This window comes from Acanthisitta chloris, unplaced genomic scaffold, assembly GCF_000695815.1.
Source record: "Acanthisitta chloris isolate BGI_N310 unplaced genomic scaffold, ASM69581v1 scaffold27280, whole genome shotgun sequence".
Taxonomy (NCBI): Eukaryota; Metazoa; Chordata; class Aves; order Passeriformes; family Acanthisittidae; genus Acanthisitta; species Acanthisitta chloris.
In genome coordinates this window covers 137,234-152,439 of record NW_008650433.1, presented here as the reverse complement: position 1 = coordinate 152,439, position 15,206 = coordinate 137,234, and the positions used below count along the sequence as shown (strand labels likewise).

The 15,206-nt window shown below is 38.5% G+C and overlaps 2 protein-coding genes across 3 annotated transcripts in view; one reads left to right on the top strand and one right to left on the bottom strand.

The window, feature by feature from the left end:
* Nucleotides 1-330: 330 nt before the first annotated feature.
* Nucleotides 331-1,349, top strand: LOC103812094. Its single transcript, XM_009085104.1, has 3 exons — nt 331-420; nt 560-634; nt 1,029-1,349. The coding sequence occupies exons 1-3, from the start codon at nt 344-346 to the stop codon at nt 1,234-1,236; spliced, it is 360 nt and encodes a 119-aa protein (XP_009083352.1). The 5' UTR covers nt 331-343; the 3' UTR covers nt 1,237-1,349.
* Nucleotides 1,350-2,371: 1,022 nt separating this feature from the next.
* The window catches only part of FRY (furry homolog (Drosophila)), a 137,672-nt gene continuing 124,837 nt past the window's right edge, over nt 2,372-15,206 (bottom strand). For both annotated transcript variants that reach the window (XM_009085085.1, XM_009085093.1), the window contains exons 58-61: nt 14,787-14,870; nt 5,772-5,882; nt 4,254-4,447; nt 2,372-3,825 (exon numbers count right to left, since the gene is read on the bottom strand). In XM_009085085.1, the coding sequence (XP_009083333.1) occupies nt 3,567-3,825; nt 4,254-4,447; nt 5,772-5,882; nt 14,787-14,870 (648 nt within the window). In that variant the 3' untranslated portion in view covers nt 2,372-3,566. The remainder of the gene's footprint in view (nt 3,826-4,253; nt 4,448-5,771; nt 5,883-14,786; nt 14,871-15,206) is intronic.

Genomic DNA, 15,206 nt, shown 5'->3' with positions numbered 1-15,206 from the left:
CCGCCCCGGGCGGGCTGTGTCTGTCCCGCAGCGCGGAGCGCTCACCCGTGCAGGTGTTTCACTGAGCCGCACGACGGTTCGGGTCGAAGGGATTTTAGAGATCGTCCAGCTCCGACCTCCCTGCTATGGGCAGGGATGCCACCCACTAGGCCATGTGGCTCATGAGCCCCATCCAACACGGCTTTGAACACCTTTAGGAATGGGGTATATGACTTCTTTTTGGCCAACCTGTTTGAGTGTCTAACCTCTCTTTGGGAGCAGTGATGAGGGGGCTGGGTGGGTGTTCTTGGGATGCTGTAGGATGCCCAGTGAACTCTGTCTCTGCAGTTCTTGGAGCAGAAGTATGGCTATTTCCACTGCAAAGACTGCAAGACCAGATGGGAGAGTGCTTATGTATGGTGCATTTCTGGAAGCAATAAGGTAGTCAACAAGTCATTTTTTTTTTTGTTCCCAAGACTTTTAAGAATGGCACCAAACCTGTGCCAAAACACCTGATTTGTCACAAATTTAGGTACCTGTACTGAACACCTATAGTAACTGGAAACTTGCCTTTTCTCAGGTGTACTTCAAGCAGCTCTGTCGCAGGTGCCAAAAGGGCTTCAATCCCTATCGAGTGGAAGCAATCCAGTGCCAGGTAAGTTAACTGTATCCTAAGATTGTCAGAGGTTATCATATACAGTTACAGTTGCTGAATTTGATATTGACTTCATCTGGAAGAAAACTTGACTTCATCAAAATCCTAGGGAGTGTTATTTGGGCAAGGTGTAATAGGGTAGGGCTCTCCTCCTGTGGATGGCTTACATGAACAGGTTTCTGTTCATACAGTGTTATGGTTAGCTACACATAGGGTAGGGTTTGTGCTTCTAGGGGAGAAGGCTCTTACAGCTTAACTCTGCAGGGTTTTTACCACAAGAGCTGTTAGTGTATCAGCCCAAATGTGTTGGTGTGATCTAAGGAAAACTACATGTCAGTCTAATCTGAAGTGAGCACCTTTGATCTACTACTACTAACTCGCCTTGTTTCTTAAGTTCTGTTCAAAGATTCGTTGTTGCTGCCCTCAGAAGAAAAGACACATCGATGTCAAGAAACCTCATCGCCAAGAACTCTGTGGCCGCTGCAAAGGCAAGAAGCTGTCCTGTGATAACACCTACAGCTTCAAATACATTGTCTGATCCATGTGCCCTCTTCTGTTTTGTGCTTTGTACTCTGTCAGTCTTCTGCAATGTTTTGACTTGAGGCTTTTGACCTGGCATTGGATAATGGATAAAGACTTTTGCATTATTTATAAGTACATAACTTCATTGTACATATGATGTAAATATAGTTCAATAAAAGTCTGCACCAGTTTGATACCCCTTAGTTTCACCTTGCTTGGAAGGAAACAACCTGTTTGATTTCCTAAGGAGAGTAGGCTTTGGTTCTAGTCTGCCTTTAGGGAAAGGTATTATTCAAGCTGCAAGAGCAAGTTTTTTCTTCAGTCACTCAGACTGAACTAGAATGGAAGATGCAATTGTTCTGGAGCATAAGGTCTGGTTGTAAATGCATGTGCAAGTGTCTTCCCACTGCTTCTGTCAAATGTATGTTTAAAAAATTACAGCTGTTTGATAACTGAACTATATGCCAGAAAACTAGGGCATGAGATATGCGAGATAGGTATGAGAGATATGATATGAGAGAAAAATGTAATCTTCACATTTTCTAAGTGAGGAAGGGAAAAACTGGACTGGGAGTTTTGGTACTAGTGTAACAAGTTCTCTAGACTTAATGTATCCCAAAGGTGTAGAAAAGTCCCAGTGCCCATGGTTTAAATACAGGCCCATGTTTCAGAAGCTTTCCAGTCATATAAGGTATCTCCTGGGTTGGTGGCTTAAATGTACCTGAAGGCAGTAACTGAATGTGCATTCACAGAGACAAAATGCAGAGAACCAGCAGACTCCTAATTAAAGTACCGGTGTGGTAAAAGCACAATGGAGTGTTATTGGAGTTCATGCCATCTTAGAGTAGAAATGAGTATATTCCCAGCAAAGCCTCACTGATATCCTATTTAGTTTTGAAATGATGCTAAAAAGCTAGATGGTTACACCATAGGTTTTGTTGTGTCTGTGAAGGATCATAGGATTTGTTAGGGTGGAAGGAACTACTGGAGGTCTTCACAGTCAGTAGAAGACCAATGAAACCACTTTCATCTTTGTATCCTTCCAAGTTGAGCTGTAGCTACAGACTGACAAAAAAATCCTTACATCTTTTCACTGTTTGCTTTCAGTGTAATGAATGGTTTCAGCATAAACGATGAGAAAGTTGTCTTTTGGGGACTGCTAATCAGGGATACCATGGATTCAGATAACACAATCTTCACAACAAGCACATATTCTGTTGTGATTATATATGACTTCTATATTTTAGTTGAATGGATGTACTAATCCAAATTTCAAAGTTACTTCACAAAAACAGTAAGTGTATTTACAGTGTGAATAAGTTACATAGTTGTCAGAATAAAAGTGTCTCAGATGTGCAACAGATTTACATGCATACATTTAACACTGGACAGCAGTTAAATGTAAGAAAAATCCATATAGTTATGACTTTTATATATACATTACAAATAAAATAAGACATCTCTTTAAAGAAACTTAACATGAGAACTTGCATTTCACGTTAATATTTTTACTTTTTATACTCAAAATTTATATTAAATAAAAAATATGCATGCATAACAGTTCAAAAGATTTGACTTTGTGATGGGACTTTCTCCTACAAAATGGCAAGTTAAATTAGATCAACCATCCTTTGATAGTATAAATATACTCATAAAAGCAACCGTCTAGTAAAAAGCAGCCGAGGTCCTTAAAAAAAAAAAAAAGAAAATCTACCAAGACCATTCATGATGCTTGGGGGGCCTAAGAACAGACCTCTGCAATATGATCCAGTACCTTCAGAGACAGTAGCCTAGTAACATTAGGAAATGTACTTCATAGCAGCTCGTTGTTTTAAGATACAGTAATCATATTCAAATTACAGTGTACATTAAACTGTAGTCCATTTACAATTTGTTTCATATACACAGGCTCTCAGCTTGTGACCAACAAGTTTGTGAGATTCCGTGGCCAGCTTCATTCCGCCCATCTTTCACTCAACTAAATAAGAGAAAAAAAGGAAAAAATGTACAAGGTTTTTTTTTAACAAAAAAATACTATTTTGTGAAGGAAACATTGCACTTTTGCCAACCTAAAATTAATTTGCTATAAAGGAAGTATTGTTCAGTGTAGTAGGCTTTGGTATGCAATGGAAGTCACTTCTTCAGTAGTGAGTTGCAGTTGCTCAGTGAAATGCTAACTGATTTTTGTGCAACACAGAACAAAGGATGTTGTCCCAGATGCTCTATGCTACCTTTGTCCTTACAGTATTGCTACACATTTGAAGTTCAGCCCATCGCTTTTTAGAAGAAATCCTAAACGTAACAAGGGTGAGTACAGTTTGACCAAACCTTTGTAAGGCTGAGAAGACATTGAGCCACCTCACTCCCACAGGGCAGCACTCCCAGCTTGAAAGAGGACACAAGAGTCCTGTCAGAGACTTGTGCCGGAAACGCTGGACTCTGGAAGAAAAGTATTGATGACCCGATAGCTCTGAGCTCTGCGAATCATGTCGCGGATCTCTATGTTCAGTTCCATCAGTTTGGTACAGATTTCAGTCAGGCTTTGGTTGGAGCCCACCAGTGCATAGGTGCCTGTCTGACCCAGGGTTTGGTGGCGGAAGTAAATGTTCAGTAGTGTCTGGACTTCATCGTCAGAGCTACTTCCAAAGATATCATTGGGCCACAAAATCCTGCAATTGCAAACAGGAAAAGAATGTGCACGTCATTATCGGTATATTAGCACAGACAGAAGCTATGAGATCTCTAAAAGGAGCACAGACTCGCACCTGCTTACAAGCTGAAAGCAACTTACTGTTTTACACTACTCATTTGTTACTCAGACTCTGGTATCAGGCACTGAAATCACATACAAGCACAGCTCCTACTATCCAAAAAAAAGGCTGAAGAAAACTCAATCAAGTAAGTGAAACTGGGCTGAATGTTAGCTGATGCCAGTGACATGCACCTGTACGGAATCAGCTCTATAAAAAGATTAAGAGCCTCACAGGACTACATGTAATGTGCAGCACATTACACATAGTACAGAGTTAGGAAGATAATAAATGCATACTCTTCTAACAACATGAAAGTGTAGTATGAAACATGTAGCAAAACTTGCCTGCATTCTCTTATTTGTCGGACAGCTTTAACGAGTTCATTGTTCTTCAAACACTCCAGCATGGACTGAATAGCTGCTTCGGTAGAGTTGAATGTGGGCTCAGATTCTGCTGTTGGAGGCTCAGCTGCAATTGCAGCAGTAGCATCCTTCAAATTTTTCTTCAGCTCACTCAGTTCTCTTGACATATTTAATAGCTGTTCCAAGGAGAAAGGCAAGAGAAGGGTATTTTCATTCTCCATAGGCCCCAAAAGGAGTAGGTATTTCAAAGCTGTTCTTACTACTACACTGGGAAAGACCCCATTTTAACACAAGGACATTTCTTGATCGCTGTACAATCTAGGGACAATACTAACTACAGATTTTTTAACTTTGTGCTTCCTTTAACCTTATGCTGTAGTTTTGGTTTGCTAAAATGCAAAAGCACATCTAAACAGCTTTTATTTTTCTCCCTCTTTCACTACTTTTTTCACAGCAGAAAAGTTTGAAAAAACATATACTTCTCCTAGCAAGATCTTGTTATTTATTTACAAAACATACATAGGATCTGATATGATTAACAGATGGACAGGAATTGTATAACTCTTTGTCAGGCTGAAAAGTTAATATGGCACAAGATTCATAAATAATTAGTAAAGTAATTTCTAAGGATCCTTTTCATGCTCATAGATGCTAAAAATAACCACTGTCACATGAATAAACAATGGAACTTCCTTTAAACAAGCTTTAACACCTTATGGCTCCAGCAATATATGCAAATGTCATGGTGAAACAGGTATTCCTCATAAAATTGTTCCACAGTTCCCCAGGCTGGATTATATATAACAATCTAAAAAAGTTGTAACTGTGAAATACAGTTACAGAAATCAATTACCTAATAAGGAACACAAAATATTTCTAAAACTTAAGACTACCCTAGCAGTAGCAGACTAGACGCTTACTGTTCTGTCTTCTCTCAGAAGTGAACAGCCCAGGCACATTCTGAGCCAGCCCTCAGAACAGTTGCTTAAGATACAGAAAGTATTCAAACTTTTGTACTACTACAGCACATCTAACAAAACAAACCATTTCCATTTTTAAACCATCTCTGAACTACTAGAATCTGTCATAAAACACGTTATAACTTCAAATTTTGTTTTATAGAACAAATTACAATAACTTCTCCTCAATACTTTAAAATACATACACCCTACCAGGAAAAAAAATACTTATGGAATAGCAAGTTAAATCTTTCCTTAAATGATGATCATTCAACTTAAAGCGATCACCTCAAAGATATTTCAAAGTATTACATATTTGAAGCATGACATTGTGCTGTGTCAAAAATACTTTAAAAAAAAAGCTTGTAAACATTACTGGATTAAAAAGACATGACATTAAGGTATTTAGTTAATTATGCATGCCTACAGCCTTATATTCAGGATGAAATAGTGTAATCTTTGGTGTTAAGTCCACACAAACAAAAATAACATGAAAATAAAGTGGAATTTTTGGTATAAGACTTTATAGTTTGTTACATACCTCTGGCATAGAACTCACTTCGTGCACTTGTCCAATGAGTTTACAGTAGGACTGAAAAAGCAACAGCAGCTGGAAGTGCAGTTTATATAATCTCTGACAGAGTTCCAATTGCTAAGGAAAGATATGTAGGAAAAGAAATAATTAATAAATATCAGTGAGTAGAAATAATTTTCACTAGCAAATAAAACATATTGAGCTAGTTCTGTTCTCCAAAAGCATTATTTTACTGAAATATGATCATATACTATTTCAGAACATAAGTAATGATTTTTCTTCTGCAGGTAAGTCATATATGACATTGAAAATCAAAATGATGATGGCCAGCTCTCGTGTAGCACATGCCAGAATCAGTCTCAAAACAAGTCTAAATTGGTTAGCTTCACTGTCTCCAGTTTGTAGCTGGAAAGCAGAGACAGAATATGGGGGAAGTGACTTTGCTGCATAGGACATGAAACTCTACAACTTCAGACATGGCTGAAGACCTCTTCTGTCGGAATGGAAATCCAAGAGATAAGTACTTGTCCAAGAGGGTCAATGCTCCTGCCTGCTTCTCTGAGGCAACAGGAATAGAGGCAATAAATCCAGCCAGGAGCGTGAAGGAAGAAATGCCAGTTCTGGAACTTAAAACTCTGCTCATGGATTTTCCACCATCTTAAAGAAACTATACAACAGATGGATGGAGTTTAATGTGTAAGATCATATTTAGCTTCTATGATGTATTATCCCAGATTAAGTAGATACTGCTTTATGAATATTAACTTCTACTGTAATATGCAGCATGACACAAAAGGTGTCAGACATGAAAATAATGTGTGATGGGCAAAGCTGCCAGAAAAGTCAATTTAACATGTTTGTGGTCCTGGTATTCTTGTGTCTATCAGGAGTGTGAATCTCATAGTTCCACAGCTGGATCATGGTGGGCAATGGAGAAGCATTTAATGCTTGGCAAATTATCTAAGAAGTGAAAATTCTGCAAATTCAAGTCTTGACTGTGTACTGGCCATTTGGCAGGAAAGCCTTACAGACTTCAAGCCATATTTGACTTGTCTACTCTTACAGACACAGTGACCAAGGGTGGGCTCAGTGACCCTTCCATCTATTTGGAACAACTAGAGCAGAGTTTCATGCCAAACATGGCAGAAAAGAAGAAGTTATTAATGTCTTTGCTTCTTTAAAGCACTTCACACATGCTTAGCTACCAGCATATATACAGCAGCTCTCTGCTAAACTGGGGTCTCTGCAAATGACAGCAGAAATACTAAGAAAAAGTACTTTAAGAACATTATAAATATTAATGTGAAGTGTTTATTTACATATGGTTCAATAAGTAAGTGCCACATTTTTTATTAACAAGCCAAAATTAGAACCGTAGCCTTAGTGTTCCAGTTCCCAAAATTTCTGCACCAACCAACCAATGCTGAGAGGTTGAGCTCCAAAGCAAATTTCATCTTTGTTCATCAGGGTGAGGTGGACACTAACTACCCATCTATGCACAGCTAGCCAAGGGCACTGCCAAAATGAGGCAGAACTAGTCTCCTTCTGAATGTCATGGAGGAGAGTGGGAGCAGAAGAGAGTGCCAAGCCAGCAGGTGTCAACCTAGCAGGGTTTGTCCTCCTGCAGGCCAGGCAGACAGGGCTGCTTACACCTCAGTACTGGTCTGCCACAGGAGGAGAGCTCAGCACTGTAAATTTGCCCGGTCTGAGCTCTGTGCCATTATGGATAAACTGTCTCTGATATCTGAGTTGGTATGTTTAATGTCTGTTACTGGTGGGCAGGGTTGCAGTGCTCCTGCCCCAAATGGAAAGGAGGAATTTCAGCAAGCAGCCATCCCTCAGTGAGTTTGCAGATCACACAGGGTTGAACGGTGCAGTTCACGTAACAGGGGGAACGGATGCGCCAGGACAGAACTGTCTTGTGGGAAGGGACAGAGCCTATCAGTGGCCAAGAGAGCAAAGAGGTAGGGCATGAGCAACACTGCCAGTTAAATAAATCTGCCCAGAGGCCATTCCCTGTAGCCAGGGGCACTGAACACTGCCAAGTTTGCATTTGTGTGGCTAACCATTCTCCTCTCTAAATAAAGACTGACTGTTCTGATACAACCTCCTGGAAATGGCTCTGGCTTCTGTCTTCTCTTGAACTGTGCTTGGGCATGTCAGGGGCTGGCTGGTAGCCCAGCCAGGGAAGCTGCTAAGTGTTCGCCCCACGCGCCAGCCCAGGGACACTTGCTGCCTCCCTGGTCCCATCCAGTTCACAAGCAGGGGCTCCTGAGGTTCTCCAGCAGGGATCAAATTCACAGTATTCAAATTTTGGAGAACTGGCAACACTACATAGCAGTTACATACACATATACTTGCAGTTGTCAGGGAGTTAAATATTAATTGAAAACCAGGACACAGCATAACATCATAAAAAACCCCTACAAATCTCGTGATAGCTTGGCATGTAACACCTGATATTTTTTAGTCCTTGAGGAACAATAATTCAACTTCACCCTTCTGGCTGCTAAGAATGATGACAAACTAAGGTAAAATTGATTATTCTAGTTTGACTCAGTATTTAGTTACTGTATCAATTAACTCAACTTTTGTTCTTCTGGAGTAAGTATTAGAAATCAATAGTGGTGAAACTGTTCATCAATGTATAAACTATTTGAAACATAACTGCTCACTATAAATTGTAGTTTTTCATTAGGACAAATTGAAAATTATGAATTCAAAAATAACAAAAAATGTTGTTTTCCACTCCAGCATATTACATCCATTCAAAGGCTTGATATTTAAAAATGCATATAAATGACCATTTGAAACAGCATATGAAGGTGTCAGAATTTTGGCACAGTATTTTTGGATTCACAGAACACACATTAGTAAATTAGTTTAGTCACCACATGTAGAACCAGATGTTCTACAGGAAAATTATAACGAAAAAGGAAAACATGCTTAGAAGTAAAACAGTAAAATTGGGGTGTATTAGTCCATCTACAGATGGACAAAAAATATGAAAGAACTTCAACTTACTGCAAGAGATTCCATTTGCTACACAGCAAGCATGGCACAGGAGAAAAGGAAAGGAAAGAAAGTATAGTGTCAGTGTAATGCATGCAATAGGAAGCACAGCCCATCTGTAATAGCATAACTTGTCAGCAGTATTAGCAATGCTTGCCTCAACCTGATAATTGGTTGGAAATATCACATACAACATGCACAGCATTCTTAATAAAAATCAAGCTTTAATTCGAGTGGTAAACTCCAGTCTAAATATCTTCAGTTAGATCTCTAGATTTATTAGCTTTGATTCATCTTAGTGGCTCAGGAACTTACAGTGAAATTGTGTTAGAAAACTCTTGAAACAATACTTTTATTTAAATTTGCTTGGTTTGTTATTAAAAAGAGCTCATATTGCAAAGTACTAAAACAATTAGGAAGGGTTCTCAAGGGATGAACAAAACTGAACTTTGTTATTTCTAAATATTTTATTGTTTATAAATACTTCTATTTTTTGGACGTAATAGATCTAATGAAATTTCCAGGATAAGCTTTGTGACTGCTGGGCTTATTACTTGGCATATTACAATGGAAATGTTTTGCATAGAACTTTTAAGTTATGACTGTCATAAGGAAAAAAATCCATGGAAAATGCCAGTTTTGTTTCACTACATGTCAATGACACAAGTTGAGACAGCTCTGTATTCCTTCCTCTCACCAGCAATGATTCACTGGTTTGTAATTCTGGAGCTATTAAAATGTCAGTGTAAGTCCTGTAGCAATAGTAATAAAAATTCTAATTGACCTACATTAGCGTTTCAAAGATTAGGGGACTAACCGCTCTCTTCAAAAAATAAGTGTTCCTCTTTTCTTTGCCAAGGACTAACATTTGCACTCTGTGTACATCTAATGCAGCTTTCCTTATTTTATATATATATATATTACAACTCCATTACATTTTACATGAACAGAGTCATCATGTAAATGCTGTAAAGTACCAAACACAATGACATCTGCCCAGTCTGCCCATGTACCTGATTTCAGTGCACAAGCACACTGTGTTAATCAGCATCTGGAATTCTTATTAAAATTACCATCAGTACAAAGGCAGAAAACACAGAAATGTGAAATCTTGCTAACTTTGATGAGGCTAACGAAGTATTTCGTCTGTCTTCTTTCCATTGGCCTTACTATTAAAAGTATTGTCCCAAATCCTGCACTCCTTTTCTATAAAACCATGACAAACCAAGCTCTAAGTTTTTCTGATGTTTAATTTTATGCCTTTAGCATTGCTTAAATGGTTTTCTTCTTCTGTTTAGTACTCTTCAAAAACCCCTTTATATCTTGGCTTCCATGCAGTTCATGTAAATGAAGCTTAGTAAAGCTAAATTCAAGATAAGAAGAGGACAAGAGCAGACAGATCACTGTGTTCCAGTAAATTCACAGGTGTGCTGGCTTGTGTTCTTCAAATCTTGTTTGTCTCTGTCTTAAGCTCCTCTGAAGTTCAGCATGCTACCAAGTTTCACTTGGTTTTTCAAAAATATTGGAATCCGCATATAATTTCTAATTTGCCATGGAATTTACTTTAAAGGGTGGGGGGAGCAGGGCGGAAGCAGCAAATAAGTGAATTCCATGGTCTTTTTTGCCAGAAAACACTGTCTTTTCTGTACTGCTTCCAAAACCAGGGCAAGCCAAAGAAAGGGGTGAGGAAGGGCTTTCACATTACATGAAAACCTCTTCTTCTTCACTGAAAGAAAATATACTGGATACAAAATTTCCCTAAACTACTGATGCTCAACTCTATATTGCTCTACAATTTCATGATTGTAACTTATCTTCCTCTCTCTTTCAGCATAAAATGAAATATTCCTTGGAAGTTGAAAAGACATTAATTACTGGACTAAGTGATATTTCTGTTATTCCCCAGCAGCGAGGGCTCAGGTGGAATGATCAAAGCCTTTGCACTGCTCAATTTCTAGTTTGATTGCTATAGTAATAAGAGTGTTTTACGTTACTGGTTTTGGCTGCTGAAAATACCAAATGTTTAGAGTATTCGGATTATTTGCACAGTCCTTTATGCAGCTAGTAAATGCAGCACCTAAGAAGGACACACTCCCTAGCAGCAGCACTCTGATTTAGTTTTTTTCACTCACAGAATTACTGTTCTGTATTGTTAGCAGTCCAGGGAGACAGCAAAGCACTAATCTTTAGATCACAGACCTTCTTGTTTTTTTCAAGGAATCATTTTTACATACTGAAAAGAGATGACAGTTACATAATTATTTCTTAAGACATTAACACTCTGATAGCAACACAGTCTTTAGTCATTTATTGGCACAGCAGAGTCCCAGCATAACAAAATAAGCTCTGTGTGCAAGGGTTTATTCACTGTGAGTGCATTTTATTAAGGCATTCTGTTTGACTTGAGATGTCAGCAGACAGAACCTTTTCTCACAATCTAGGAAATTGAGGATATATACAAACTTGTGCATATATATCAGAGATAAAATGTCAGAACAGCATAAGCTGTGCATTCTTAAATATCCACTGGACTAGAAGGATAGTAGAAACTATTCTGTCTGGAGAAATCTAAACACAACTGTGTTCCTTCTTTAGAAAATCTGCCTTCCTGGGCCAATTTTACCTCATTGTCAATCCATGGATCTGTCAAACAGCAGTCAGATAATTGATTATTGACTATTAAGAATTTCTAGCTTAACTCACTGTGCCTTCAACTTTACTGTATCTCAACTCCAGATGACTATGGTCCCAAGAGGTTACACCTCCAGTCTTATTGGTGGCCTAGAGTGACTGAGCTTTAGCCACAGGGATACTCATAGTAACAGGTACATTTTGATTTTTCCTGGCAAATTTTTCTGGGATACAGCATGTTTATATATCCATCAATAGTTCCAGTTTGCAAAGCCCACATCCATGAGTTTGCGGTGAGCTTTGGGATGAGCAAGACTTGAGAAAGGTGTACACTGACTTTGGACTGGGAGAATAAATGGAATGCCTCATTAGGACATAAATACTTTTTTGAATTAGTCATGTTAATTTACAAGAAAAAGAAAATCTTCCACGTATCTCTTTTCCAGAAAAGCGGAAGAAGAAACAAACTCTGCTTTGACTAGATTAAAAAAAATCCCTGCTTAGTAAGGCAAAAGAATATACTGATATCTGTACTCATCTAAGACTTACACCTGGACAGCAGCACAATAGTACATGCAGTTAACTTTCCTGTATAAATTTCCTCCTATGTCATTGAGATTCTGTTGCTCAAAGTAGCGTCAAAGCTTACAAATCACACACCTCCAAATCATGTAATCTGTCGCAATAATAAGAGGGTGGAAAGACATTCTGGGACACGAAGCTTTTACCCAATTTCAGGAAAATTGCTAGCTCTAGCAGCTGACCTAGACAACTTCTATTTCAAGCTTCTTTAATATCAGAATAAGCAATTTTTGCCTTGGCCCATTTTCAGTAACAGCAACAATGGTCAATAAATCATGTGCAATTATTTTGAAATAAGATCTGATTAGAGAAACTGGTGCCAAAGTAGTTACCAGCATCAGCAGACATTTGTGATGCAGCCACTTGTGATAATGCTGACTTTGGTCTCATGTCTGTCTCATTTGTAGAGGGGACTATTTTCACCTCAAGTTTTTTACCAGGTGGGGAATTCTGAGAATCTAAGATTTCTGCCTTCTGTAGAGCAAGGTGTTGCTTCTTCTTCCTTACAGTTATTTCTGAATGTTTTCCAGAAGTATCCTGGTTTTGTGCTTGGCTAAGTAATTTCTGTGAGGCCAGAAGATTTCAGGCCTTAGACTAAACCGCAATGAGTTTAAACATTTAAGCAGGTTTCCTTGTGACTACCACTATAAAACAGATTTCCCCCCCCCTACAATTATTAGATTCTTTAGTCAGGCATGTTGAGGGAGAAATGGAGATGAAAGTTAAGAAAACAAATACCTGACAGTCCAGGAGTAATTTTTCCTTGTCCCTTTCTAATCAAATTTCCTCAGTTTCCCTGACCTCTTTGTCCCATTACACTTCTGTTGAAGAAACAGACTGTTCCTTTGGGAATAGCTGCTTCAAGTGATGGATGAATGAGTAGGGGAAGAAAAGAAATATGCCTATGATCAAAGACCTACCATCCTGTCAACTTCCAAGGAGTAATGCATTTTGGGCTGAAGGAATAATGCTGGGAAGAAACCAGGAACTGCTGAGGGAACAAGAAACCCTTTTTTTCAGTCTGTCTGATAAGCAGTGTAAATACTAACCCTGGCTTCATAAAACAGACATTTAATTCTGAAACAGAGAACACCTAGTTAAAAAAAACCCCACACCAGTGGAATATGACATTTACTGACTTTTAGGTGTGTTTAGGCCAGCTACGTGAGCTCAGTTCACAGTTTATTCTTTCTCCTCAGCATTCTTTCCCCTCCACTTTTTCAAAAAAGAAACAATGCAGATGATCAGCAAGATGTGTGATCCTCCATCCCATTCTATGGGTTTCCAAAAGAGGGATGAAGAGGACAAATTAAGCTGTCTACAGCAAGACATGTAACACTACAGTCTGAAGTCACTGTTCAGGGCGTTGTGCATCAGAGGGAAGAGAATGCCCATGCACGTTCCATACAGTCTATCTCCCTCTCCTGATGCACTTGCAGGAGAAGTAGTAGCACATATTCCAGGTCTCCCTTATTTAGATTTGAGAATAGCTCACTTGTAACTTCCCTGTACATCATTACAATTACTGAAGAGGCAATATCTTATTTAAATGCACTGGAAGGTGTCTAACCTTTGCAGGTGCCAGTGCTAGGTGAGGGAAGATTGAACAGTTTTCCCACTGCCTGTGATTGCAGCCAGAGGATTTATTAGCAAATCAGATTTGCTAATAAAAGTCAAGGAAGCCAAAATGCAGGGGTGGCAAGGGTTTGGGATTCTTGGGAAATGGCTAAAAAAAATTAAAATCAAGGGAGTTCAAAGACAGGAGGACAACTACACAGAGATGGGAAAGAGAGGTTAAAATAAAGACAGAAGAAAATAAAGTGAATTGGGTGAAAAGACAGACAAACTGAAACCAACGTAAGAATAAAACATGGTATTTGAAAAATAAAGGGTTACAACAGGCAAGTCTGTAATTCTGAAAATGTCATAATTATCTTTTATAAGTTAAAATACATGGAAAGAGGAAATATGACTTTTTTTCTACATGCTGATGTGCTTCCCAATCTTGGCTAATTCTCTCCAGCCTCTCTTTTATTTCTCCCAACCCTTCATTCTTTTTCCTCCAAAAGGCAAAAAAACCCACAAAATAACATTTCTGAACTCATTATACACCATCAAGATATGATCTGTTTCCTATACTTAGTATGGCAATTAACAATAATGACTGCTGATGGTTCTGATTTCTGAAAATATTGATTTCTTAACTGGAATCAAAAATAAAAATAAATAAATAAAGATATACACATGTACATGTGCCTATGATTTTTTTTTTGTAAAAAATTGATAAAGAGATATTTTGTCTTAGCTCTTAAATACTTACCTACAGGATAAATAATTTCACTGGCCATTTCATAGTCATTGCTTCATAACTACTAATCTAAGTGTATTTCAACCAGGCAAGTGCTGCTGTTGGGCAGACCAAGTTTGTAACAACTGTATATTAAATGGGAGTAATCTGGAAGCACAGTACACCAGGAATGATTTTCAGAGACACTGCACTGTGGAAAACTACTGCTGCAACATCTTTCTAAAAGAGCACATTCAACCCAGGCAGAGTTAGTTCTGCTTCCTCATCTAGACTAGGGAGGCAGAAGTATCTCCTCTGAATACTTGCCATTTCCTGTGGCCAGGACTGAGGCAACAACAATAATTTCGAGCCTGAAGTGTGAAAACTGGATTATGGCCAAGCCCATCAGAGAGTCAAGGAGGAAGTACAGCAAGCTCTTGTGGGTTCGAAAACAAGGTGTATCACACACGTCACTTTACAGGAGAGAAACAATACTGGCTGTTCATTACCTTCTCTTCTGAGTCCCCGGGCTGGCAGGTAATAACTCCATCGCGTGAGCCCCCAGCAAATGTTGCTTTGCAGTTTGCAAGCCACTGTTTTCAGAGAGAAATTAAAGAGGATATGAATAAGACCTATGGTTTGATTTGAAGAAAGATAAGCAGTATTTTAGTTTCACAGCACAGCATGCAAAAAAAATAATTGCAATTGCACTTTTTTATTCCCACAGACTGTGACAATTTGTTTTGACTGTAATTTAAAGAGTGTAGTCTTAATTCCTGTTAGTATTTCAATTGCATAAACTAAGAAAATGAATGAATGAATGAATAGGAGTGAGCTCAGGAACATTTAAGATACCAATGTTTCTAATATTAAGGGATACACTAGGTATTTTTTTAGTTCTGGTTCACATGTTCATGAAGAAACATTCA